This window comes from Eurosta solidaginis, chromosome X (genome assembly GCF_040869045.1).
Source record: "Eurosta solidaginis isolate ZX-2024a chromosome X, ASM4086904v1, whole genome shotgun sequence".
In the NCBI taxonomy this organism is placed as follows: domain Eukaryota; kingdom Metazoa; phylum Arthropoda; class Insecta; order Diptera; family Tephritidae; genus Eurosta; species Eurosta solidaginis.
Genome location: NC_090324.1, coordinates 94,136,714 through 94,163,728, shown reverse-complemented (window position 1 = coordinate 94,163,728; position 27,015 = coordinate 94,136,714). Strand labels below are relative to the sequence as shown.

General features: G+C 38.3%; 2 protein-coding genes and 1 pseudogene across 15 annotated transcripts in view; 1 reads left to right on the top strand and 2 right to left on the bottom strand.

The window, feature by feature from the left end:
- The window catches only part of ey (eyeless), a 2,912,801-nt gene that overhangs the window by 2,009,798 nt on the left and 875,988 nt on the right, over nt 1–27,015 (bottom strand). The window lies entirely within an intron of this gene.
- Nucleotides 15,023–24,066, bottom strand: LOC137234478 (venom serine carboxypeptidase-like; annotated as a pseudogene).
- Nucleotides 24,090–24,702, top strand: LOC137234477 (PI-PLC X domain-containing protein 3-like). Its single transcript, XM_067757989.1, has 2 exons — nt 24,090–24,455; nt 24,496–24,702. Exons 1-2 carry the CDS (start codon nt 24,090–24,092, stop codon nt 24,700–24,702), a joined length of 573 nt encoding a protein of 190 aa, XP_067614090.1.

Sequence of the window (27,015 nt, the reverse complement as noted above, 5' to 3'; positions counted from 1 at the left end):
TCCATATTCTCTTACTCCGGGAAGGCATCGAATCCAATCCGGGTCCGTCTCCTGACCCCGGTCCTGAGAAATGGTTTTGCTGCATCTGCCGGAAAAGAATCTTTTTAGGACGGTCATACTCTGTTCAGTGTGTCTCGTGCAAGGGATGGTTGCATCGGACAGGTTGTTCTGGGCTTGATCCCAAAACCCGACGTCCACGTAACTTTTATAAATATTTTGTGGCTCCTTGCTGTTCACGTCCAAGGGCGTCCCGTAGTCTACGCCTTAGCCCCCCCCCCCTACTACCTTCCAGCAGCCCCGCTGCTCAGCAAGCCACGACAAGTACCCGCTGCTGCTCGCGCCCCACGGCGCCAACAACTCAAACAGCTGATACCACTCATAACTACTACCTTCGTAGTAGAGTTGGTAGCAATTCTGAGCATCAGCCCCTGCCCCCGTCTTCTCCCCCCCTCTTTTCCGGCAGCAATCGTGCAGGTCAGGGAAACAGACTCTTAGTCCCTACCTCCGTTTGCACCGTCTGCCAGCACAGAATATATAGGTTTGCGACATCCGCCCAATGCAGCTCCTGCCTTGGGTGGTGCCACTTTCCCAGATGTTCTGGTCTCCGCGACGGCAACCCCCCGACGGTTTCATCGCGTCATGTTGCCAGGTCGCAAACGCAAATCATCCAGGTACCCCAATGCTTGCCCAAGGACGCCCAGTCCCAGGGCCACAACAGCAACTGCGTCCTGGCCTTCCACAACCCAGGCGTAGTCACCCGTCACTTACCCCCAGAGTGGCGACGTCTCCCCTTATGCACTTCAGAATCCTGCAGTTAAACTCTAATTGACTAACTGGGAAGATTACGGAGATAGTCGATTTCATGAAGCGGCACAACATCCGCATTGCTGCGATTCAAGAGACTAAACTCACAGCAAGATCTGCATTGCAGACCTGCTCTGGGTATAACGTCCACAGGAAAGACCGCGAGAGCGGAAATGGAGGCGGTCTCGCGTTTATCATACACCACTCTATGCAATATTATATATTTGATCCTGGCATCGACCGCAGGGACAATGTCTTAGAACGTCAAGGCCTATCTGTCCGGTCAGGCGATGCAAACCTAGAAATCGTCAACATCTACATCCCTCCTGCCACCTGTTGCCCCAGTGGATACCGCCCTAATATCAGGGCCTTACTCACTGGCAACAATCGCATTATCTTAGGTGATTTCAATGCCCATCATAATCTATGGCATTCAAACTTGCGGGCGGACAGTAGGGGGTGAGATGTTGGCGGATCAAAAAGAAGAAACGACGCCCCCACACGTATGGTAGGAAGCTGTCACAGCTCGCCAGATATCTCTATCGTGAGCGCAGAACTCGTAAACTGCGTCAACTGGCAGCCCATGGTAACATTGGTATCCGACCACCTGCCCATGCTTATTTCGCTTGAGCGTACCGCCGACTTCATCGTCACTGAAAAACGCACTTTCATAAACTTCAAAAAAGGAAATTGGAAGAATATAAATCTTTTACAGACAGCCGCTTTGCTGCCCTCCCTATCCCGACTGATGCCCGCCAAGGGGAGCGTGCCTTCCGTAAGGTCATTAAATCCGCATCGGCACATTTCATTCCCGCCGGGAGAATTCCCGAAATCCGGCCCCACTTCCCGGCGGAGGCCGCAAACTTAGCGAGAGAACGTGACCTTATAAGACAGCTTGATCCAGGCGACCCCAAATAAGGGATATAAACCAACGCATCAGATTGTTTGTGGATGAACACAAGCGAGCGAAATGGGAGGAGCATCTAAGAGGTTGTAACCTCTCTACCGGTGTGGGTAAACTTTGGTCCACCGTAAAGTCCCTATCGAATCCGACTAAGCACAAAGACAAAATTTCCATCGCCTTTGGCGACAAAGTGCTGTCGGACGCGAAAAAATGCGCAAGCGCTTTCTGCCGACAATATATAATGCATCCTACGGTCGACAAAGATAGACGGAGAGCCAATAGACACGCACATAAACACAAATTCAGCGCGTCACCAATCACCATCACCGCTAAAGAGGTTGAGGACGCCATTGGTTGTGCTAAACCATCCAAAGCAGTGGGCCCAGACGGCATAGCCATGCCAATGCTTAAAAGCCTAGGGAAAGAGGGTTTCAAATATTTAGCGCATGTCTTCAATCTGTCTCTTTCCACCTTTGTCATACCTGAGAAATGGAAAATGGCCAAGGTGATCCCGCTACTAAAGCCTGGGAAACCAGCTAACATAGGTGAGTCGTATCGTCCGATATCTCTCCTATCGCCAGTGGCAAAGACGCTTGAAGCCATTTTGCTCCCTTATTTCCAAGCAAATTTGCAGCTAGCCCCTCATCAGCATGGCTTCAGAAAACTCCATAGCACTACCACCGCGCTAAATGCCATTAGCACCCAGATAAATTGCGGTTTAAATCAATACCCCCACCATAGAACAGTACTCGTAGCGCTAGACCTATCAAAAGCTTTCGATACGGTCAACCATGGCTCGTTACTGCAGGACCTGGAAGGGTCTACCCTTCCCCCATGTCTTAAAAGGTGGACCGCAAATTATCTGGGTGGTCGGCAGGCATGGGTGCAATTTAGAAACGAAGCATCAAAACCAAGGAGAATTAAACAAGGGGTGCCACAGGTTGGTGTCCTATCCCCACTTTTGTTTAATTTCTACATATCTAAGCTACCTTCACCACCGGAAGGAGTCATAATCGTTTCCTACGCGGATGACTGCACAATAATGGCCACAGGCTCAGGCCCAAAGATCGATGCGCTATGCAATAAAATAAACGGCTACCTCCCTGATCTCTCCAGTTTTTTCGCCTCGCGAAACCTGGCATTATCACCGACTAAATATTCCGCGACCTTATTTACAACATGGACGCCCCAAATGTCGACCATATTGAACATCCACGTCGATGGCACTACGCTACCGACTGTCCTACACCCCAAAAGCTTGGGTGTGACATTTGATTAGGATCTACATTTTGGTGCGCACGCAACCACAAATGTTCCCAGAATTCAGAGCCGTAATAAAATCCTCAAATCCCTTGCTGGCAGTACCTGGGGAAAAGATAAAGAAACGCTCTTGACCACATACAAAGCAATTAGCCAGCCGATTACGTGCTACGCGTCACCCATATGGTCGCCAAGCCTAAAAATCACCCACTGGAAGAAACTACAGGCCTGCCAGAATACTGCTCTCAGAATCGCCACGGGCTGTCTTCTTATGTCCCCAGAACACCATCTGCTTAATGAGGCGAGAATACTCCCCATCAGGGAGAGAAATGAGATGCTGACCAAACAGTTCCTGTTGAATACTCAGAAACCTGGGCATCCCAACAGACATCTGATTGATGAACCAGCACCGCCTAGGGGCTTAAGGAGTCATCTCCGTAAGCATTTTGAGGAAATACGGCACCTGAGAACCCAGCCGTATGAAGTGAAAAAACACAAGCAGGTCCTTGGTGAACTCCATAAACAGGCGTCGGACCTTTATGCCGGGAATTTCCCGGTGAATCCAGTGCTTAATGAAAATTATCCAAAACTTGCGGAAGAGGAACGCATACTCCCCAGGGAAACGCGTGTCACTCTTGCGTTCTAGATACTGTAACAGGTTAAACTCTTACCTATCCAGAATCAACCCCGACATACAAAATGTATGCCCCGCTTGCAACGTGTCCCCACATGACACCAACCATCTCTTCAATTGTAATGTGGAACCAACGCCTCTAACACCCCTTTCCTTATGGTCAACCCCTGTTAAAACGGCAAGTTTCCTTGGAATCCCGTTAGAGGATATTGATGACAATTTGTGATCGGTCGCGGCTATTAGGTGGGGCGAGCATTGCTACAACAACAACAATTGCTCGTTTAAAGTTATAAGATTACTGCTTTCGTTCTCTGAAAATTGGTTTAGCATAGAAAGATATACTCCTTGGCATCCTCAGGGGCTGGACATCTTTATTTAAAAACAATAACAGTAACAAAGACAAATTTGTAAAAACAAGTTGGAACATAAACATTGTTAAATCATGACACAAACATTAAATGCGGAAAAAAGAAACTCACATGAAATAATAATTAAAATAAAATATCACAAAACTCATAGGAGTATATAATACCATGCATGTTTGGTATATTTGTCAAAACTAATTTCAAATCATAAGCATAATAGATATGCTGCCGCAATTTGATCAGTATCTTCTAGTCTATTTACTGTTTTCTCTCTATTTTTTAGTATGTGAAAACTCTCTAGTGTGTACCGCTTTTTCTCTTTCCTCTCTGTGTCTATTATTTTTGTATTTTGTAAATCAGCGGTGTGTCCATGTGTTAGAATATGTTGAGCAAGTGCCGTGCCGCTTTTCTTTTTGTTTATGTCCGCTTCGGGCTCTGCTAGTCGAACTCCCAATTTTCTTTTCGTCGTCCCTATGTATATTTTGTCGCATTGTGTGTTTTCTCCACCTTTGCATTGTACTTGGTAGATTACATTGTTTTGTTGGTGTGGTTCTACTGGGCTTTTTGTCTTGGTAAATATAGTGGAGAGAGTCCAGTTGGATTTGTATGCTAGAGAAATATTTCGTTTTTGTTCTCTTATGTTTGCGTGAACTTTTTCTGTGAACTTTGGTATGTAGGTGATGCTGTGGTATTGTTTTGTTTCGGTAGGTGTTTGTGTGGTTGTTGTATGATGTTGCTTTTTGTTAGTCTCTTTTAATTTCTGTTCTATTAGGGTCTTCACTAATTGGCTCGGGTAGTTGTTGTCAGTAAGCAATTTGTAAATTTTTTCCTTGTTGGAATTTAAAAACTGATTGTGACTCAATGTGAATATTTTGTTTATTATGTTTTTTGCAGCGTTTATTTTGTATTTTTTAGGTTGGGCAGAAAGGAGCTTGGCGAAACGTCGGGTTTATAAGTGAAGTTTAATCTTGCACTGTTCAAATATCTGACCATACAAGCCTATAATAATTCTGAATTTAATAAAATCAAATTGGTCAGCAAAAATCGATCACACATAGAAAGATATAATTTAACATTTAAATACAATTTTACTGTAAGAATGATTTCAAAGTATAAAAGCAGTGTAGGTCAAACTGTTCTATGAAAAAAAGAATAATAAAGCAGTAAGTTTCATTTTAACGCTCAAGATTTTTTTTACTTTCCTATTGACTTAAATTGGTTCTTCCAGCACGCTTTTCGAAATCAATTTGAAAACAAAAGAATGAAAAAAGTTAAATACATAGTTGCAAATAAAAAGCTTCACGCTTGGGTTGCACGAGGAATACAAAATAATTTGCTTGAGTGTTTGAGCGTTTTAGAAGGAAAACTGTAATAGATAAATCTGGAAAAAAGTAGGTGCATTTTAATAAAAAATCCTAAAAAAAACATGGTTAGCACAACTATAGTTAATTAGGTCGTAGCTGTGTGCCATGCTTCAATCAAATTTTATATTGGAAACCATGGAAACAACATAAATTTTAAAGTTTTACATGAATACGACACTGTTGTAAACTGCCCAAATATTTTATTTCCCATCGAGTCGAATGTTCTTACTGAAGAATCATGATTCAATTACTAGAGGTTTGTTCTCCAATGATGACAGGGCTTTGACACTCCCATATTTAAAAATATGGACGGGTTGCTTTTACGAAGTAAGGAAAACGGGGAATAATTCAACTCCCTTCAGCGAAAATTGTAGTAGAAAAGTACCTTTAGTAGAATATTAGTAGTGATAATAAATTTGCAAATGCCAACAGGTTTTGGGGGAAATATTTCATTTTCTACTAAATATTTCGTGAATTGATAAAGAGTTTTGTTGGTTTGGTCATTCTTTCAGAATTTTTTTGAAGAATGCCGTAAGTTAGAATTTTATTGAAAAATATACAATCTCAACATTTTTTTCAAAAACTTCCTATCTGAGCATAAATAAGTTCAAGAGGGAGTTAATGAAAAGCATTCTGAGATAAGGCCTTCTTCACTGTAATTTTAATATAGGGCGTTTTTGTGACAAATCCTGAAATGGGAAATTTTTGAAGAATAAGGTAAGTGTACCTATTTACGTACTATTAAGACATGCCCAGTTTTAAAGTGATATCTTGGCCCAGCAAAAAGCAGTTGAAATCCATTTTTTATTTCTGTGGGTTCAGAGATCTATTACGGACTTTACGATGTTTATTAAAAAAAATTTTTTTTCAACTTTACGCTTTATACGCATATTTCGACAAACGTATTTTGTTCCCAAATCCGTGCGAAAATTTGCGCCGGTTCCTAACTGCGTGCAAAAGCGTTCCTATTTCCGTTATAAATTTAAACAAGTAAGGAAGGTTAAGTTCGGGTGTAACCGAACATTACATACTCAGTTGAGAGCTATGGTGGCAACATAAGGGAAAATAACCATGTAGGAAAATGAACCGAGGGTAACCCTGGAATGTGTTTGTATGACATGTGTATCAATTGAAAGGGATTAAAGAGTATTTTATGAGGGAGTGGGCCATAGTTCTATAGGTGGCCGCCATTTAGGGATATAGCCATAAAGGTGGATCAGGGTTGACTCTAGAATGCGTTTGTACGTTATGGGTATCAAATGAAAGGTGTTAATGAGTATTTTAAAAGGGAGTAATCCTTAGTTCCATAGGTGGACGCCGTTTCGAGATATCGCCACAAAGGTGGACCAGGGGTGACCCTAGAATTTGTTTGTACAATATGGGCATCAAACGAATGGTGTTAATGAGTATTTTAAAAGGGAGTGGGCCTTAGTTCTATAGGTGGATGCCGTTTCGAAATATCGCCATAAAGGTGGACCAGTGGTGACTCTAGAATGTGTTTGTACGATATGGGTATCAAATTAAAGGTATTAATGAGGGTTTTGAAAGGGAGTGGTGGTTGTTGTATAGGTGGTCGCCTTTTCGAGATATCGCCATAAAGGTGGGCCAGGGGTGACTCTAGAATGCGTTTGTACGATATGGGTATCAAATGAAAGGTGTTAATGAGTATTTTAAAAGGGAGTAATCCTTAGTTCCATAGGTGGACGCCGTTTCGAGATATCGCCATAAAGGTGGGCCAGGGGTGACCCTAGAATTTGTTTGTACAATATGGGCATCAAACGAAAGGTGTTAATGAGAGTTTTAAAAGGGAGTGGTGGTTGTTGTATAGGTGGTCGTATTTTCGAGATATCGCCATAAAGGTGGACCAGGGTTGACCCTAGAATTTGTTTGTACAATATGGGTATCAAACGAAAGGTGTTAGTGAGTATTTTAAAAGGGAGTGGGCCTTAGTTCTATAGGTGGACGCCGTTTCGAAATATCGCCATAAAGGTGGACCAGTGGTGACTCTAGAATTTGTTTGTACGATATGGGTATCAAATTAAAGGTATTAATGAGGGGTTTGAAAGGGACTGGTGGTTGTTGTATAGGTGGACGCCATTTCGAGATATCGCCATTAAGGTGGACCAGGGGTGACCCTAGAATTTGTTTGTACAATATGGGTATCAAAAGAAAGGTGTTAATGAGTATTTTAAAAGTGAGTAATCCTTAGTTCCATAGGCGGACGCCGTTTCGAGATATCGCCATAAAGGTGGACCAGGGGTGACCTTAGAATTTGTTTGTACAATATGGGCATCAAACGAAAGGTGTTAATGAGTATTTTAAAAGGGAGTGGGCCTTAGTTATATAGGTGGACGCCGTTTCGAAATATCGCCATAAAGGTGGACCAGGGGTGACTCTAGAATGTGTTTGTAAGATATGGGTATCAAATTAAAGGTATTAATGAGGGTTTTGAAAGGGAGTGGTGGTTGTTGTATAGGTGGTCGCCTTTTCGAGATATCGCCATAAAGGTGGGCCAGGGGTGACTCTAGAATGCGTTTGTAAGATATGGGTATCAAACGAAAGGTGTTAATGAGAATTTTAAAAGGGAGTAATCCTTAGTTCCATAAGTGGACGCCGTTTCGAGATATCGCCATAAAGGTGGGCCAGGGGTGACTCTAGAATTCTTTTGTGCAATATGGGTATCAAACGAAAGGAGTTAATGAGTATTTTAAAAGGGAGTGGGCCTTAGTTCTATAGGTGGACGCCTTTTCGAGGTATCCCCATAAAGGTGGGCCAGGGGTGACCCTAGAATTTGTTTGTACAATATGGGCATCAAACGAAAGGTGTTAATGAGAGTTTTAAAAGGGAGTGGTGGTTGTTGTGTAGGTGGTCGCCTTTTCGAGATATCGCCATAAAGGTGGGCCAGGGCTGACTCTAGAATGCGTTTGTACGATATGGGTATCAAACGAAAGGTGTTAATGAGTATTTTAAAAGGGAGTAATCCTTAGTTCCATAAGTGGACGCCGTTTCGAGATATCGCCATAAAGGTGGGCCAGGGGTGACTCTAGAATTCTTTTGTGCAATATGGGTATCAAACGAAAGGAGTTAATGAGTATTTTAAAAGGGAGTGGGCCTTAGTTCTATAGGTGGACGCCTTTTCGAGGTATCGCAATAAAGGTGGACCAGGGGGACTCTAGATTTTGTTTGTACGATATGGGTATCAAATGAAAGGTGCTAATGAGTATTTTTTAAAGGGAGTGGGCCTTCGTTCTATAGGTGTTCGCCTTTTCGAGATATCGCCATAAAGGTGGACCAGGGGTGACTTTGTTATATGTTTGTACGATATGGGTATCAAATGAAAGGTGTTAATGAGTATTTTAAAAGGGCGTGGGGCTTAGTTCTATAGGTGGACGCCTTTTCGAGATATCGCCATAAAGGTGGACCAGGGGTGACTCTAGAATGAGTTTGTACGATATAGGTATCAAATTAAAGGTATTAATGAGAGTTTTAAAAGGGAGTGGTGTGAAGGCGTTTTCCAGATATCGACCAAAATGTAGACCAGGGTGACCCAGAACATCATCTGTTGGATACCGCTAATTTATTTATATATGTAATACCTGCCAAGATTTTAAGGGTTTTTTATTTCGCCCTGCAGAACTTTTTCATTTTCTTCTACTTAATATGGTAGGTGTCACAACCATTTTATAAAGTTTGTTATGGTATCGCATTTACGATGGAAGCAGTAAGGAAGGCGGTCGGCATGATGTTGTGGTGCACAGTGGCTAGTCATTGTCGGCTGGGGCGGGTCCTTGCCAACCTTACTGTTCCTGCGCCATAAACAGAGAAAATGGTCATATCATGCCTGTTCAAAAGCAACAGCTGTCAAATTCAAAAAAACCTGACAGAAGCGCAGAGACCGACTCAAAACGCTTGAAATTCAAAATAAAACAACATCCGGCTGAACCGGATGTCACGGACAGACCGTTGACATTCAAAATTTAAAAATTCAAAAAAAAATAAAAAAAAATAACCGCAAAAAAAAGAAATTGACGCAAAAAAAAATTACCGAACCGGAGATGACCGGTTACTAACCGTTAAAATCAAACTCGGAAAAAAAACGCTGAAAAATAAAAATAATATACAAAAAGCTGAAAGATAAAAGGGCCGAATATACAGAGGGGGCGCCGCGGGTGGTGTTGCGACGCCCGGTGCCTATACCCACCCTCAAAATCCATGGCCACCGACGCACCTAAAATTTCGGTGGCCCCTTACCTGTATACCCTACGTGCCTTCTAAAAGAATGAAGATGCCAACATTCCCATTTTTAATTACAATTTTTATTTATAATCCATCATTTAAAAAAAATTAATATGTAGATGTATATACTAATCAATCCTGAGTTTTATCTAAATTTGCTTTCTTCAAAATAAGTTGTACGCATTAAGTTACAGAGGAAACGGTGAATAAAATGCTTGTTTAAGAAGTAAAAGAAATAATTTCGAACAAAGAAATTGTACATAAGTATCTAATTGACATAATTCATTTCGATCCCGGTATTAAGAAACATGAGTAGTGAATATTACTTTGTAAAGCCAAAGTAATAATTCCTTTTAGGGGCTTTAAACGTTTTTAGATGGTTCTAAAATAAGTTTGGTTGCAAGTTTATTGCAGCTTATCAAATAAATGATCCTTCTTTTACTAATAAAAGGTGTTTAATATCTTCGACTGCTATTCTTTTGTTCGCAGCTGTATGTACATATAACATTTTTTTTGTTGTAAAAAAAAAATTATACAGGAAGTTGTATTCCTTCTTATTATAACTAAGTTTGATAACATTGTTGCGGTTGTTGCTCTGGTTTACAGGTCATGTGCTGAAAATAATGTGGAATTCATCTAAATGCTCTTTCGAATCTATTTCCATACTGCTGAATAGATTTTAATTTCATAGGTCTGCTTGTACATAGCAAATAACGTGGAAACCAAGCGAAGCACACTGGAGTAAAAAAAAATACCTTAAGAAAAATGTAGTTATTTGGCTCAAAATTCCTATAGTAAATCGTAGACCGCCTTACAGAGTTTGCAGACTTCTTAACATTTACATTTTCTTATTTCTAACTTAGAATGTTCCTTTTGTTAGGATTTAATTAGATTTTCTTATTTCACATCTATTTTAAATTATAGTTGTCCAAACTTCAAATTTACTTTTGGATTGTATTTAGTAAAAATTTTTATATATTTTTTTTCTAAGTTCCAATTTATGATAATTGCATTCGATTGTATCCAATTACGTTAATTATACTTTTCTCATATCAACAAGTTCAATTGTATTAAATTCATTTCATTTGTCTTATCTCGAGTCTATGGAAATTTGATTGCCACACCAATGGATATGGTCGGCAAAACTCTCGTAACAATTTAATAAGCTTTTATAGCTTTAGTCTTCGTTGACACATACTAACTTGTGCCGTGTGATCATATAGAGAAAAATTATTTATGAACTTTCAGGTGACGTTTCAGTCGCAACAGCATAGTGGAGCAGTAAAAAAAATATTTCAAAAAAATTATAGAAAGAGTTTATTTGTTCCTGATCACCAAGACGTAGATCCTCTATTTCTTGTTGCGACTAGATTCTAATTTCTCGCGGAAAGGCATATGTCGCTAATGTGTAATGCATTACCCATCCGCATGGCTTTCGCATGTATGGATATAAAAAAAATATGGTTCCGAGTGACACATTCAAAAATGTAAGGTACTATATGTACTAGTGACACTATTCTGTAACTTGACTGGAATAAAATTATTTGCAGAACTCAAACTTTTATAATTTGGTTTTCTATTTCTTGACTGTATTGACCTTTCACAAGCTTTACAGAACAATGGTTCTTATTCGCAAGATTACAGAACGGGTTTTACATTGCACTTATCCGACGGGTCAACAGAGTTAAGAGCACCAAAGTGTCCGAATTCATATACCGTATGTTCGAATCGAGTTACAGAAAGGGGTCTTTAGGTTCATTAAGCGTGCTTGGAATGAATTACAAAAATTTGAAACGATAATCTGTAAGTGACGAATTTTATCACTTCATATAGATACATAATATAATTTCACCGAGTTGGAACGGACTCACCCAGTTTCAAACGTTGTTGTTGTAGTTGGTGTTGGTACTGTTGGTGGTTGTTGCGTTCTGGTCCGAGGTGATCGAGTGAACCTGGTGGCAATAGACTTCGTGTTGACCTTTACGAACTTGATGACTTGGTGCTAATTTTGACGTTCGTTGGGTTACGCTGCCGCGTGCTGCTGCCGTTTCTCAATTGTCCTTATGTTATTTGCTTCATATATGGGTGTTTTATGCTTGGTGGCGATAATTGGATGTTGTTACCGGAGACTGATCTTTTCCACTGCTTTCAACAATTCACCCGAGCGTGTGGGAATCGATGTATTACCCCAGTCAAAGAAAAGTGCTGTAACCTTTTTAAATTTTCTCCACACAATTGAGTGTTGTTAGATTCGGTCCCACATAAATTAGCAGCATTTTTTTTGTTTGTGCTTTTCGTTAAAATTTCATTTTCGGCCATCAGCGTATGAACTTAATTGATAAGCGACTTTCTTGTCGCTGTTCTACAAAATTTTTTTATAATAATCGTAGTGTATTATGTGCAGTACAAATAGCGGGAAAACAATCGCTTATTGTTGTCCAATTTTGGGAGATTTTTCTTTTTTCTTTTCGCTCCAATCTAGCTGAACTTTCATGGCCGAAACCTCGTGCTAAAAGACCAAATTTTTCTTCCTTTTTCTTTTTCCTCGTGCCTATCTGCTGGCAAAAAAAACTCCATCCATTTTCTTGTGCTCGTGATGGCAGGTCTGTGTGTTCCCTTCCTTTTTGATATTTTCCATCGCAACCTTTGCCACATCGCTAGGTGTGTTCCCGTGAATACGCTCCCAAGGGGATCGCAGCCATATACCGTAGCAGCAGACCGTAACAAGTTGTTTCTTAAGTTATATTTCGCGTCAATAAAACAATCCAATTACCTTACCATGTTTCATCCCTTTTTTCGTATTTGGTATAGAATTAAAGCATTTTTTTCATTTTTGGTAATTTTCGATATCGAAAAAGTGGGCGTGGTCATAGTCGGATTTCGTTCATTTTTCATACCAAGATAAAGTGAGTTCAAGTAAGCATGTGAACTAAGTTCATTAAAGATATGTCGATTTTTGCTCAAGTTATCGTGTTAACGGCCATGCGGAAGGACAGACGGACGACTGTGTATAAAAACTGGGCGTGGCATCAACCGATTTCGCACATTTTCACAGAAAACAGTTAACGTCATAAAATCTATGCCCCTAACAAATTTCAAAAGGATTGGTTAATTTTTGTTCGACTTATGGCGTTAAAAGTATCCTATACAAATTAAATGAAAAAGGGCGGAGCCACGCCCATTTTGAAGTTTTCTTTTATTTTTGTATTTTGTTGCACCATATCATTACTGGAGTTGAATGGTGACATAATTTACTTATATACTGTAAAGATATTAAATTTTTTGTAAAAATGTTACTTTAAAAAAAATTTTTTTTTAAAGTGGGCGTGATCCTTCTCTGATTTTGCTAATTGTTATTAAGCGTACATATAGTAATAGGAGTAACGTTCCTGCCAAATTTCATCATGATATCTTCAACGACTGCCAAATTACAGCTTGCAAAACTTTTAAATTACCTTCTTTAAAAGTGGGCGGTGCCACGCCCATTGTCCAAAATTTTACTAATTTTCTATTCTGCGTCATAAGTTCAACTCATCTACCAAGTTTCGTCGCTTTAGCTGTCTTTTGTAATGAATTATCGCACTTTTTCGGTTTTTCGAAATTTTCGATATCGAAAAAGTGGGCGTGGTTATAGTCCGATATCGTTCATTTTAAATAGCGATCTGAGATGAGTGCTCAGGAACCTACATACCAAATTTCATCAAGATACCTCAAAATTTACTCAAGTTATCGTGTTAACAGACGGACGGACGGACGGACATGGCTCAATCAAATTTTTTTTCGATCCTGATTATTTTGATATATGGAAGTCTATATCTATCTCGATTCCTTTATATATGTACAACCAACCGTTATCCAATCAAACTTAATATACTCTGTGAGCTCTGCTCAACTGAGTATAAAAAATGGGTTTGCGGTTATATTTTAAATATTTTTGGAAAAAGACAAGCCGTTTGGGTGAAAAGTACATTCCTATGTACTTTATTTATTTATTGAAAACATAAAAACAAATTTTATCGATACAGCAATAAAAAAAAACAGAAAAATCCATTAGTTTCTAGTGTTGACTAGAGAAAAGATAATTTAAAAAGTAAAATCATTGCTAACTACATATTATTTAGATTACGTACTTAAGATTTCACATATGTACGTAGTAAATTAACGTATTTTGAATAATTTGAACATTTTTAGAAGTTGTGTGCCTTTAAAGTCATGAAAGCAAAAGTAATTAAAACTTACTTTAAGTATTCAAATCGTTTTACAATAATTATATAAAAAAATTAAAAGTTGTATATTGAAATTACAAATTATATGATAAAACTGAACATTATGCATGCAAATAGCTTATAAAACAAAGAAAAATTTGTTTAGAATAAGTTATGTGAATTAATTTAAGTCGTTTATTGAAAATATTCCTCTTTTATTTATTGGCTCAGGCGGATAAATTTTTTTTAATATTTCGTCTGCTTCATAGTCAAGAATATCGTCTTTTTCTGGCCAACGACAATTAAATCCGCTCATGGACATAGTTTTTAATTCAGATTTTAAAGGATATCCACTGATAACTTTTAAAACTTTCCCGGGAAACTTTTCTCCTTCATACTCGATAACAAAAAAGTCTCCTCCATTATATTATTTTTCAGTAAGTAAAGATTTTTCCAGATTTAATTTTTCACGTGGCTCCTTTTCTTTTGATGCTTTTTTCAGGGCTGTTTTCCGAAGTTTTTCCTCTGATTTCTTTTCTTTTGTTTCTCTCTTTAAAGCCATTTTCTGAAGTTTTTCCTGTTTTTCCTCAACCAAGCGTCGTTGATATTCCATATAGTCTGAAGCTATTACCACAGCTGGAGTGAGCTTCTTCTTCACTTGTTTCTTCTTCTGATCGGTTGAAGAAGGTTCAGGCCAGAAAAGAGCGTTTTTGAAGGGTATTGGAAATTCCTTCTTTTTGGAGGTTAAGCTATCCACAGGCAAATCGTTATTAAGTGGCACGAGGTTATCAATCAACCTGTTATTGTAATTTTGATTGTGCTTTAAAGTATCATTAGCACCATTTTCAACGAGTAAATTAGAAGCGTTGGAGTTGAACATCTTATAGGGATATTTTGAGTAGAATCTAAGTCAATTACTTTCCCACATAAATCAAGGAAGTCAATGCTCATGTCAACTATATCGACTGAGCCACACCCGCCCGCCAATAGGCTAGTAAACCCACTTAAAGGCGCAATCCCATTGCCTTCGGGCCTCAGTTCCTTCTTCAAATTTTTCCAAAAGTAGTACAAATTTTCGTCTTTAATATCACCAGTCCATATTCCATCGCACTCGTTAAATAACTTTATTTTCTCATCTTCTAATCCCTCTTCAAATAATTTCATCAGGTCACATTGAAGTGGTTGTTGTTCTTCACTATTAATCACATCTTCAACATTCTCAGCAATGATGGGATTTTGCTCCCCGTTTTTTAAATTGTATGGTAAGCAACTGCATCTGCATTGAATGGATACAAACTACAAGCTCTGAAAGCACTCTGTATCACATCAGTAGTAATCGACGATGTTATACATTTATCTATAGCTGGACCGAAATCTTCACGTTTCGTTCGCTGTCCATTATTTGTAATTCTCCAATCTTGTACTTCCTTTTTCCAAACGCTTTTCAAACAGTGAAAAATTCCAACGTCCATGGGCTGTAACAAGTGCGTTGAATTTGGAAGAAGTGCAATTAGGATAATGCCGTGTTTCTTGCAAAATTCGCTGAGAGGTAGAGATATATGGGATACGTGCCCATCCAAACATAAAGCGACAAGAAGTTTTACCTTCATTTCCAACAGAAAATTATAAAATACATTTGCGATATGATCAAAAAAGGTTTCTCCGGTCATCCAGCCTGAGTCAGATTTGCCAATGGCCCAGCTTTTAGGATATTTCGCCATAATATTTGGTGAGCAGCGTTTATAGGGGAAAAGGGCAAACGACGGCATCATTTTTCCATCTGCGGATGCTCCTATAGACAACGTTAGACATTCTTTTTCATCATTACCTGATCTGAAATAAACGTGCTTAGCACCGCGTTTAGTTAAAACGGCTTGACCTTTTGGGCACAGGAAAAATGCTGATTCATCACAGTTAAAGATCCTTGATGGATCTTCCAGTAAATCTAGACAGTTATTGTCTTTCATATAAGTCTCGACTCTCTCGAACCAATTCCTTATGGAAGATTCCGTTACTGAAGCTCGGGAAGCTGTTAAGCATTGAGACATTCATTGGCTCAAGGACGGGTTTCCTTTTAAAAAACCTTTGAACCATTTTCTTCCTGGAATACCATTTGTAAAAGTGTTTGGCCCTTTGAGTTCCTTAACCAAATTTCCCAAGGAGTTTGTAAGCTGATCTTTAGTTATAGGAAAGCCCAACTCCGCCAAAGGATGAATACATTTAATGATAATATTTTCTTCTTCTGTCGACAGATCTGGAAGGGGACCTGAGGTTGGCTTTTTGGTATACTTCGTCTTGATTTTGTCCAATAACGTCTGTCTGGCAATTCCATATATTTTTGATGGTCTGTAGCAGGTAATATGGCCTTTTTACACAGCCGCAATAGCTAACTGTAAACAAGTAGTTCAATACTTCGGCATATTATGATACTAGTTGCGTCTTGATCTATTATTATATCACTAAAAATATGCGGTGCTGTGAAAAATTTTTACGAAAGAACAACCCATTAATATTTCCTAATTACTGCCTATAGTATAACGTAATTAGGAACATACACAAAATTAATGATCCTAATTCCGGGCTATGCGTTTTCTCTTCAGCAGGTGCCAAAAAGAAATTTTTTCTAAATTATTATATTGAGACAATATTTTGTATGATTATAATCCGTATATATGCACAAAATATGTATATTTAGAATAAATTTTTATAAATTTATTTATTAACTTTTTGAAAAATTTTCCCAAATATTAGCTGTTCGACCATAACTTTCGGCTTTGTAAACTCCCCTAGTTTTGAAAAAATAGTTGCACGGAAATAGGCCGTGATAATGTGTATGAAATTAGTTACTTATTATAATTTGCAAATCTTTTAAAAATATACATCTTATTATAAAAAATTAACAAAACCAGAAGATCTAAATGTTCCTAATTCCGTTCTAAGCACGTAAATAGGTGCACCTCAAAAAAATAATTCTCCTAATTACGTGCTATTTTAGAATTAAAATTCTTAATAACTTTTTTATTCTACACGGGCTTTTATACATGAATTCATATCGAAAACACTTAAAACTTTTAATTTCTGAAGGAAATTATATATTAATACTTACCAATTAAAGGTAAAACTCTTAAGAATTTTTCACAACACTCTTAGCAATTCCACTAACGATGTACACTGACGCATGCCTTCTGAACAAAAGTTTATAGTCAACTGATAATTGAATGCAAATCTTATATAAAAATGTATCTTTGAGACTGACAAGTAGGAATTTTCAAATGTTAACAGTTTTGATACTTTCTTAAATTTTTTTTTATTAGAAAAATTGTTTCATTTCCTTATTTTTCTGCTTCAAACTTTTTTACCAAAAATAGCACGGAGTTTGGGGGCTAGCACGGGAATGGGTGCGCTTACCTTATTTTGAGATAGACGATCTTGAACAGGCAGCTGACATGTGGTGATATTCTACTCAGCAGCCAAAATGAACTGACAAAAAAAAATTAAAAGAAAATGGCTTATTTTCTTAGAACTTTATATTCCGGCCTTGATTTTGACAGAAGAGTTAAGCTTTTGTGTGGTCCTGCTACACAGGTAGTATTCACCGTTTTATTTTGAAATTTCGGAGTGTTCCGAATAAACCGTTAATTTTCGAGTTATTAACGTTGAACAATGAATTTTGAATTGGTTTAGGTTCCGTATGTTCATAGGTTGACAAAAGGGCACGATTCCTTGGTGTCCATACTTTTCATAAAATTACTTATGTACAGCCCACTAATAGATCATGGTATAGTTAATAAATTCATCATGAAACTAAAAAAATTTGTCTAAGTATTATGCAGTTCAGTACTTATCGGGTATTTGTAAACTGATTGCTTCCTATATCTACTACTAATATTTTTCGAAAAATCGCAAAGAAATAACACAGTTAACGGATGTCAATTCGATTTGGGAGCAAAATCGCTGCAACTGACAAACAATTTGTCAGCCGAGAAACCTCTTGTGATTGAATTATGCTGAAAAATGTCAGCCGAAATCACCAAAATTCGTTTTCTCTATGACTTTTAACACAAATAGCAGAAATTTAAAATAATTTCAGGTGCTAAAATCACATTCCAAAAATTCCTTGCGAGTTTTTTCCCTTCTCCCATTCCTCGTATTCTAAATAAAAAATCCTTGTAAGTTTTTTCACTTCTCCCTTTCCCCTTATTCTGAACAATGTTCGAAAAAAGGAAAACCTGTTAATAGAGAAAACTGGGTATTATGAATGGGATTGAAAGAGATATTTCTCTGTCATTTCTTAGGCGTTTTTCACTTGTTAAATTAAGGGGAATGCATCAAAATAGTATAAGTTTACTGTTTCTTATAGGAAAAAACACTAATTTGTACAAATTTGTGCTCAATTACATTGACATTCTACCACAAAACTCTTTGTTTCAGTCCAAAAGTATATAAATAAGCAACGGAAAAGTTCTTAGAAAATTTGCGCAAAGATTTTGGCATATGACGAAAGAGGAATTCAACACGGCTGGGCCGCCAGAATATTGTTTTGCTGAATGGAAGCAGGCAACTACAGCGTGTTTGTGTTATCGCGCATTCTTCTTCTTATGCTCCTCTGTTGGTGTTGCTATGGCACCAATTCGTTACTCAATTCAGTCAATACCATAAGAAATGTAATACTGTGCTTTGTTTATATTTTATTTCTCAATTTTAAACAATTTCGCAACAATAACTAAACCTTTCAATTTGTTAAACAAAAATAGAAATGCGCAACAAAATTTCAATTGGCAAATCAACTGACTTCGAAAATTCGAAATTCCTATTCCCCAATTATTGTTCTCCCTAGGAGAAAAGAATTGGAGGAATTTTTCTGCGGAAATAAAAAAATTGTGAATTCATATTGAAGAAAATAGACTGTTCTGAAGATGTCTGATATCAGCATGGCAAATGAAATTGTGGTAGATTTAAAAAAAGGATGTAGATGTGATAGAAAGGGGAATTCGCCAAAAATGTGATAGATAAACCACAATTGTGGTAAAGTAGCTACTCATCACTGTTTTTTTTTGCTGGGTATGTACATAGGTGCATTAATATATAGGAATGTATATAAGTGCACCCTTGCACATGCGTAAATATATCATGTGTTCCCTGTTTTGGCGGTATAGTGGCGAATATAAACCTAAACTATTTCATTAATGGTGTAGCAGCAAACAACATCATTAACAATGCTGAGTAGACAAAACACAATGCGAACGTACAATAGCCAAAAGAATGTGCGATCAACAGAATAAGTGACAGCTTACATCCCCTTATCAAATACCTAGTTCAATGTATAACGACTTGCAGAACGAACTAATAATACACAACTTTACTTGGATGTACAGCTTGCAAGTAGTCCAATTCTTTTTAGCCAGATTGGGAAACATATTGAAAAAAAAAAAAAAATAATAATGCTTCATACATAGCCGTGCCGTGCACACAAGGTATTGTATTGTTATTCCCCTAACTGTAGTTTGTAACAACATGAACAAAACAATATAGATGTCATTATAACAAACTCGAAACTTGAGGTATTTCCAAAGCAAGAATTTAAAATACAAATACAAATTATGTGCCATGCACGGTAATTGATGCTACTAAACGGCATACACTGGCTGCTAGAGGTGGAAAACTGTCGATATATACCAAAACTATTTAAGAACAGAGTATTTGTAGGTATCGAAATTAGGAAAGTTTGGAACTTTAGATAAAAAAATTTCATGAAATTTATTGCATGTGCTTTCTAGAATTTGTATCAAATGCTTTAAAGTTCACATATGTTCAAAAAAGAAAAGGGTCGAATTAATAAACATTTTAAAACTAAGTAGTCAATAAAGTTTGAAATGTGTGACTTTTAGTTTTTTTACTGCAAGCAACAATTTTAATCTCACATATAAAATTCTCGTGTCACAGTGTTTGTGGTTGAACTCCTTCAAAACGGCTGCATCGATTGTCGTAAAGTTTTGTGGGCATATCGAGTAGGTTTAAGCATCGGATCTTATCTGGTTTTCATATCCGAAAATGGTAAGGGTGGCCCACCCATTAAATTGTTTTTTGACAATATTTTTTATTTCCATTTTTTATGAAACAGCATTCAAAAATACATATGATCCACTGGGACTGGGACTGGGCCGGGACTGATACTGGGACTGGAAATAAAAGATGGAGTAGAATAAAAAAAATAAAAAGGAGAAAAACGAGGGAAGGAAACGGAGACTGGAAAAGAGATAGAGTAAGATGAAGATAGATAGATTTGGATAGATGGAGCGGGGGAGGGAGAAGCATAGAGAGAGCCAGAGAAAAAAGAAGGGATGAAAAGATGGAGAGGGAGAAAGAGACGCGCAGAGAGGAGCGAATAAAAGGATAAAGAGGGGTTTAGAGGGGGAGAGAGAGTAAGGGGTAAAAATCTCTTGAAAACTATGCCGGCAGAACAACGTCTACCGGTTCTGCTAGTTTTAAGGTTCAAAATCATATCCCTATCTCAATATATGGGCAAGTCCTGGGTACCGATCGCAACACTCGTAGGCATTTCAACATGCATTAAAGGGAACATGAGCAGCGGACTGAGCGGCTATTACATTGTTACATATAAATTGATGTACCCTAATCAATGTACTACATGTTAATGTCCTATATATTGATCATATATAATACGGTTCTCAGGTTTTTTGGGGACAGACGCAACACAAGTATAAGTGTAGGAGCAATTTATAAAAACTACGTTTTCCAAGTTATTTAATACATTTTTAATGCTAAATAAACATCTCGAAAAAGTATATAAAAAGTGAACCAGGGGCCCAGTTCTAAAAGAAAACAATTTTTGATGCGCTTTGCTTAAAATTTGGAACAGGGGTAGATTCATGACTGACTTACTATTTGAGATACGTTTCTTTTTGGGAAGTGGACTCAGAAATTAAATTTATGGTTCATTTTTTTTTTACAGGGGTTCTTTTATATGTATTTTTTTGCTCTGAGCGTGTGTTTGGGATTGAAATCCTACAAAACGACTGGACCAATTTTGATGAACTTTTAGGTGTTTATTCAAGGCCATTTGAGAATACTATGGTTTACCAACTTAGTCCAATTTCTTTCTGGGAAATGGAGCAGGACCCGACCTGTTCTAAAAAGGAAGATAAACTATGCTGTGAAACTAGGTTTGTATTTGAAAACCTTTTGTTTCCGAGAAGTGGATCGGCCTATCTCAAAAAAACTGATTTAAGGTGCGATTTGCTTGCTGACATATTCTAAAATATAGTTCGATTTGCTTGAAATGTTGTACAGGGATACCTCGTTTAATAGCTCACTATTTAAGAAACATTTCTCCATACATGCATCCCAGCTGTTGTAAGATTTTATTATGGTGCGATTTGATTGAAATTTCTTGTTTTGGCAACCTTACGAACTTATGCAAAACCTGTTGATAACTTTATAACTCAAGATCGGATGAACCAATTTCATATAAATTAAGGCAGGAGGATATATGTATTACTGAGAAATGCCACCAGCATCACATGATATGAAAGCTGAAACATACTACTGATACACATTCAAATATTGCCTACCGTAAGCAGCTATAAAACAGTTACTGTCATAGAAACAATGTTCTAACCAAATCTCGTTTAAATTTGCCACTTTTTGTTCGAAAACCTTAATAGAGCCTACTCCAGAAAATTGACAGCTTTTATAGTGCATGAAAAGAACATGAACGGCTACCCCGTGTTTCAGACAAAAAGTGTAACACTTCTTCCAGAAAAGAAAACGATATCAGTTACATACTGCAAGGTTATTTAATTTTTTATTACCATTGGAGTTTGAAAACATTTGTTTTTTAATCATTAATATATCGGTGTTTAGTATTGAAATACATCATATTTTTAATTTTCGAAATTTCGGTATCGTTTTTTTAAGTGGGCGTGGTCGCCAACCGATTCTATATTTTTCAGAAGGCTTATAGTAAGAATAACCTTCACGCCAATTTTGAAGATTATATCTTCAATAGCTTTTGATTTACGGGTTCCAAAACCTTACAATTTTCTTCTTATAAATATAAGCGGCGCCACGCCCATTTTCGAAACCCTACTTAATATCCATTTTTCTTCAAAAAGTCAACCGAAAAACAAGTTGTTGTCACTTTATCGGTCTTTGGCAATGAATTAATTCATTTTTAAATTTTTTGAATTGTATACATCGATTTGTTTTAAGTGGGCGTGGCCGCCATCCCATTACATTTATTTTCGCAATGTATACCTATAATAGCTGGGAAAATACGTGGAGTATGTTCCAATGTAATATCATCAGCGGCTTTTCTATTGACGGCTTCGAAACTTTAAAATTTTCTTTTTCTAAATGTGGGCAGTGCTACTCCCATTTTTCATAGTTGTAAATAATTTCTGTTAGTCATAAATTATCAAGTTCCATGCCTTATCTATCTTTGGTAATAGTTACCGTTTTTTTCCCAACTGATTTTGTAATTTTGATAGAATGAATGAAATCAGAACCTCCTGACAAATTTGAATATGAAATCTTTAACGGCTTAGGATTTAAGGCTTAGAAGACTTTCAATTATTTATATGTATTTTATGTTTTTTTTTTGTTTTTTTTTTTTGCAAAAACTAATAAAACACAAGTTTTTTCGTTCTGCCAATATATTTCGAATTACCGTCGGTAATCGTCTTCAGGACAAACTAATAACAACATAAAACATTATAAAATAAATATTTAACATTACATCAAATTATTCAAATATGTACATATATTTATTTACACGTGTGTACTGCTTAACGTGGAGTATATTACTAACTATTTTTTTGGTAATAAAAATCTGTACACCTGAGCTACGTTCTCTACATCAGATTTGTAATTTATTCTCTTGTCTGTCGGTGTGTTAATTATGTGGAGCATTTCTAATGTGAATCTCTTCTTGTATTGTTTTTCTTGTTGGAGCACAGAAGCTTCATCAAAGTTTGGTGAGTGTTCGTTGCTAGCACAATGGGCCATTAGGGCGTTTTTTGGTTCTGTGTTTGTTTACAGTATTTAAAGTCAGATTTATGTAAATTTAAATCGATTACTCCGGATCAACACTTTGATAAAAGGTACGTGGTTTTATAAACATTCCGTGCTAGGTAGGGTTTTCATTTTCACTTTTTAATAAAAATTTCAAGAAAAAAATTATAAATCGGTAGAAAGTGTTTCCCTTTATTAAAACCGTGCAAGTGATTTTGTTATGCAGTGAGGTCTTATTTGTGCAAAATAAAAAAAAGTAAAAAAGTAGTAGTAAAGTAGTAAAAAAAATAGTATAATCATTTAATACTTGTGCTATCCATGGTGCAACCGTGTCCATTACATTCTTCTTCAAAACCTTTTCAACTTTATTTTCTTTATCCAAATCATGAAAAGTCATATTACCAACATGTATGGCACGACGCGTTGTTGACGATTGCTGGAAATTACCAAGCGCATCAGCGGGTTCGTCATTCTCAGTTTTCAAATAATTATAGTAAAAATTAAAACCGGTTAGATTATGAAAAAGTGAACCATTCGCAATATCACCATTGATAAGACTATCAAAATTTCGAAAGCGCATTCCATGTCATGTTGTTCTATGCATTTTTTACCCTTTTCTTCTTGTTCATGGAACTGTTGCAAACCACGATCATCTATTAATCCCAATTGGTATAAATAATCACCATATTTTAGTTGATGTAATGGATCTGAAAGTCCATTACCAATGGCTAAGCCCTTCAGTGGTATATAAACACGTGTCTATTCCATTTTGCACCAAATGTATGTGATATGCTAACGCTGGTACATATTTACCGGCATACGATTCACCCGTAATCCAGAATCCACTGGAATTACGCCATTGAAATAATTCGTATAATTGCATAACAGCTTCATGTAAATTCCGTCCAACATCTTTTTCATTACACGCATAACCATCGTCAATACCAGTAAAACTGAAACCAGTACCAACTGGATTATCGATGTATATCAAATTATGTGTGCGACTTTTCGTTGCGTTTTTGTAAATCGCCATGCGCATCGAATTCGAAAGGTCCATTCTCGGCGAATAAGCCAAACATTGATGATGCGCCTGGTCCACCTTGAAGCCATAAAACGAGAAGGGCATATGCTGGACTATCTTCAGCGGGGAAAGGTGAATTTGCAATTTTCCTACCGCACCAAGTGTTCTGAATTTAGCCATCGGGGGCTCCAACCTTATTTATATGAGACTAATACACACCCGAATATTTTGCCAAAACATCTTAGCAAATACATGGCCAAGTAATGGGTAACAGAGCGCAATGGATGGCATCACTTCCGGACCTGCTACACAGTGTCCCCATCATCAACCTTGCTATACCCGGATCTCATGACTCAATGACGTATGGTGTAAAATCTGGAGCCGAACACGCCCCAGATGCAGAAAATCCTAAAAAGTGGCTTAGATTTTGTCTTCCGTGGTTTGTACGTCGTTGGGCGAAAACCCAACCTGCCAGCGTATTGAAGCAACTAAAACTAGGAATACGATATTTTGATTTGCGCTTGTGTCAGAAGAATAATACATTTTTTTTTGCACATGGTCTGTGTGCTATGGAAATATTTGAACCTCTTACAGAACCGAAACACTATTTGCTATCAAATAAAGGCGATGTTTGCATCTTGGATTTGAGTGGTATCAAATAAAGGCGAGGTTTGCATTTTGGATTTTCAACATTTTTATGATATGAATGTGTCACATCACATGAAATTACACAGCGATTTGCTCCAATTATTTGGTCCCCTTTTATTCTCAAAATATGATGGAAAATTGAATGAATTCACATTAAATAGATGTCGCGCATTAAGCCGGCAAATACGTTTAATTTACCGTCGATGCCCGCTGGTTTTTGCCAAATGAATTTTTATCACGTAAAATTTCGCTTACCAGCTTTATTGAGAACCTCTAAAGAAAAACAAGAAGAAAAAGAAAAAAGGTTAAAATTAACAAATTTTACTATATGAACAGTAACTATACTCACCGTGTGTTTTAAGTCAATGACATTTTTTTCCATTCAGGAAATGGAAAAGCGTATCAGATGTCAAAATCTCTACATTTAATGTCTGGCTGTCAATGATTATTGCAATACAAACGTTAGGCCTCATGCGCAAGCATCTCGCGCACTACACGTCACGCACAACATGCCATACGACAAGTCCGCACTGCATATCCCGATCAATCATTCATTTGGTCGAGATTCAAAGAAATATATATACGTAATTCCACGAATCTCAACATTATCGCCAATACACGTCGAAAATAATGTTGAATGGTGGAAGTGCAACTCTGTAACAACTTTTCAGCCAGGTTTCGAACCGTTCCGTGTGGTGGCAGGCCACTTGTTGTGAAATCAAAGTTCACCACAAATCTAAAATAAATTTTAGAAATACGTCGGCGGCATCTACCGACACAAATCAAATTATAAAACGTACCAAAGGCGCTAAAGCACCAGCCACATCGCATGGATGCGTGCTCAATACGTTTTTTCTTCGTTTCTTTGCGCGCATAAGTATTTACTTATGGCCTTTAATTTTTATTCCAATTAAATTTTATTTCAATAAAATGTTTTTTTTCTTCTGCGAAAATATATTAGAGATACTTTTTTCGTTAACGCCACCCAAACAACATTCCGCCAACTTAAATTTGGGCATGATCAATGATACCAATATTCTTTCAGATCATGACCCGCTACCAAACTTTACTGGCCAAGTCAGAGGGAGGCGCAACGCGTATCGAGGTCGCTTGCCAGCTCTGCGGCAGGGACCATAGTCTCCGAATCTGTCCCGAATATCGGAAAAAATCTCCAGAAGAGAGGCTGCGGGCAGTGCTTCTATATAAGTATTGTCCGAACTGTCTGTCACCCTTTCACCTGGTAAACAAGTGTAGCAGCAAGTATCGCTGCAAGAGGTGCCAAGAGAAGCACCACAGCACGCTTCATTTAGATGAGCGTCGGCCGGTATGCGACGGGACAACCACAAAATGGCGACGACAACACGTCCGACGACGCGTTGTCAATCAACCTGTCGGGACCGGCTAAATCGTGGGCTCAGCAGGTGGTGGAGGGGAGAGCAAAGGCGGAGGAAGAAAGAGGTAAAACGGAGACAAGACCGTCAACGGTCAATCATGGGATGCGCAGTTTCCGGCCGCTGTTACAGCATGAAAGAAGCGCGGCGAAAGCAAATAAACGTCGAAACGAGCGAGACAACTGGCGGAACCGCGACATCGGACTACAAGGAGGCCCGACCAAGTCATCCAAACGCGGAAGACAGCAGCGGCGAAATAAATCGACACCATACCCTTCTGACGCCCAAAATATACGAGCACTATCGCGTGGTACACCGGAAGGCTTCCGAACCGGCCGACTGCTCCAAGCTACTCCAGCGCCCATCAAGCGGGCTTTCGTGCCCATTGCGCCGACGGCCATAGTGCGCATCGAATCGCGGGGGCACTTACACCTGGTTCGTGCCATTATTGATCCCTGCGCCACCAGCACAATCGTCGATGCAGAGCTGGTACGTGATCTCCAATTGGAGCGCCAAGGACCAGGGCAATGCTCCCTTATTATGCGCGGCAAGTTCGGGTCATCGACGCACGTCACCACTCAGGCCGCAGTGGTCAAAGGTCACTATCGCGTGAGTCCGCCGACTAATGTGGACCCTAAGATTGCCGCGCCTTTCGAATTCATGCGGCTTGCGGATCCTCAGTTCTACCGTTCATCGCCGATTCAGCTTACACTCGGCGCTGATCTATACGCCGAAATGATGTTGAGCGGTACACCGGCATCGACAGTTGGGGGTCTCCTAACCCAACCGACCGTGTTCGGGTTGGTGGTCTCGGGAGCCTGCCCAAAATAAATATCCGATTTTCACGCCTCACACATGCGCCATCTTACATATATTTAAGTAAATATGCACGGAATTTAAAACCACGTACGTATATCTAATAACTTCTTTTCTTTTTCCACAGGAGAGCGAAACGTGAGATCAACCATCTGGCGTGCAGTGCTTGCAGTCCGCATCTGCACTGCCTTCTTTCGTTACAGCACCTTAATGGACGTGCGATCACGTGGCATTCCATTTTTTTAATTTTTTCTTTGTTGCTTACGGCAAGGGGGCCGGTATGTTTAGGCCACAGGCCTAAATATATCTCCCCCCCCCCCCCTCGTAACATAAT

What these genes read in the sequence shown, in the direction of transcription:
- LOC137234477 (XM_067757989.1), top strand. Translation starts at nt 24,090, where the DNA reads ATGGGTAACAGAGCGCAATGGATGGCATCACTTCCGGACCTGCTACAC. An exon ending in TGCTATCAAATAAAGGCGAT is followed by an intron (nt 24,456 to 24,495) that starts GTTTGCATCTTG and finishes AATAAAGGCGAG; the next exon opens with GTTTGCATTTTGGATTTTCA.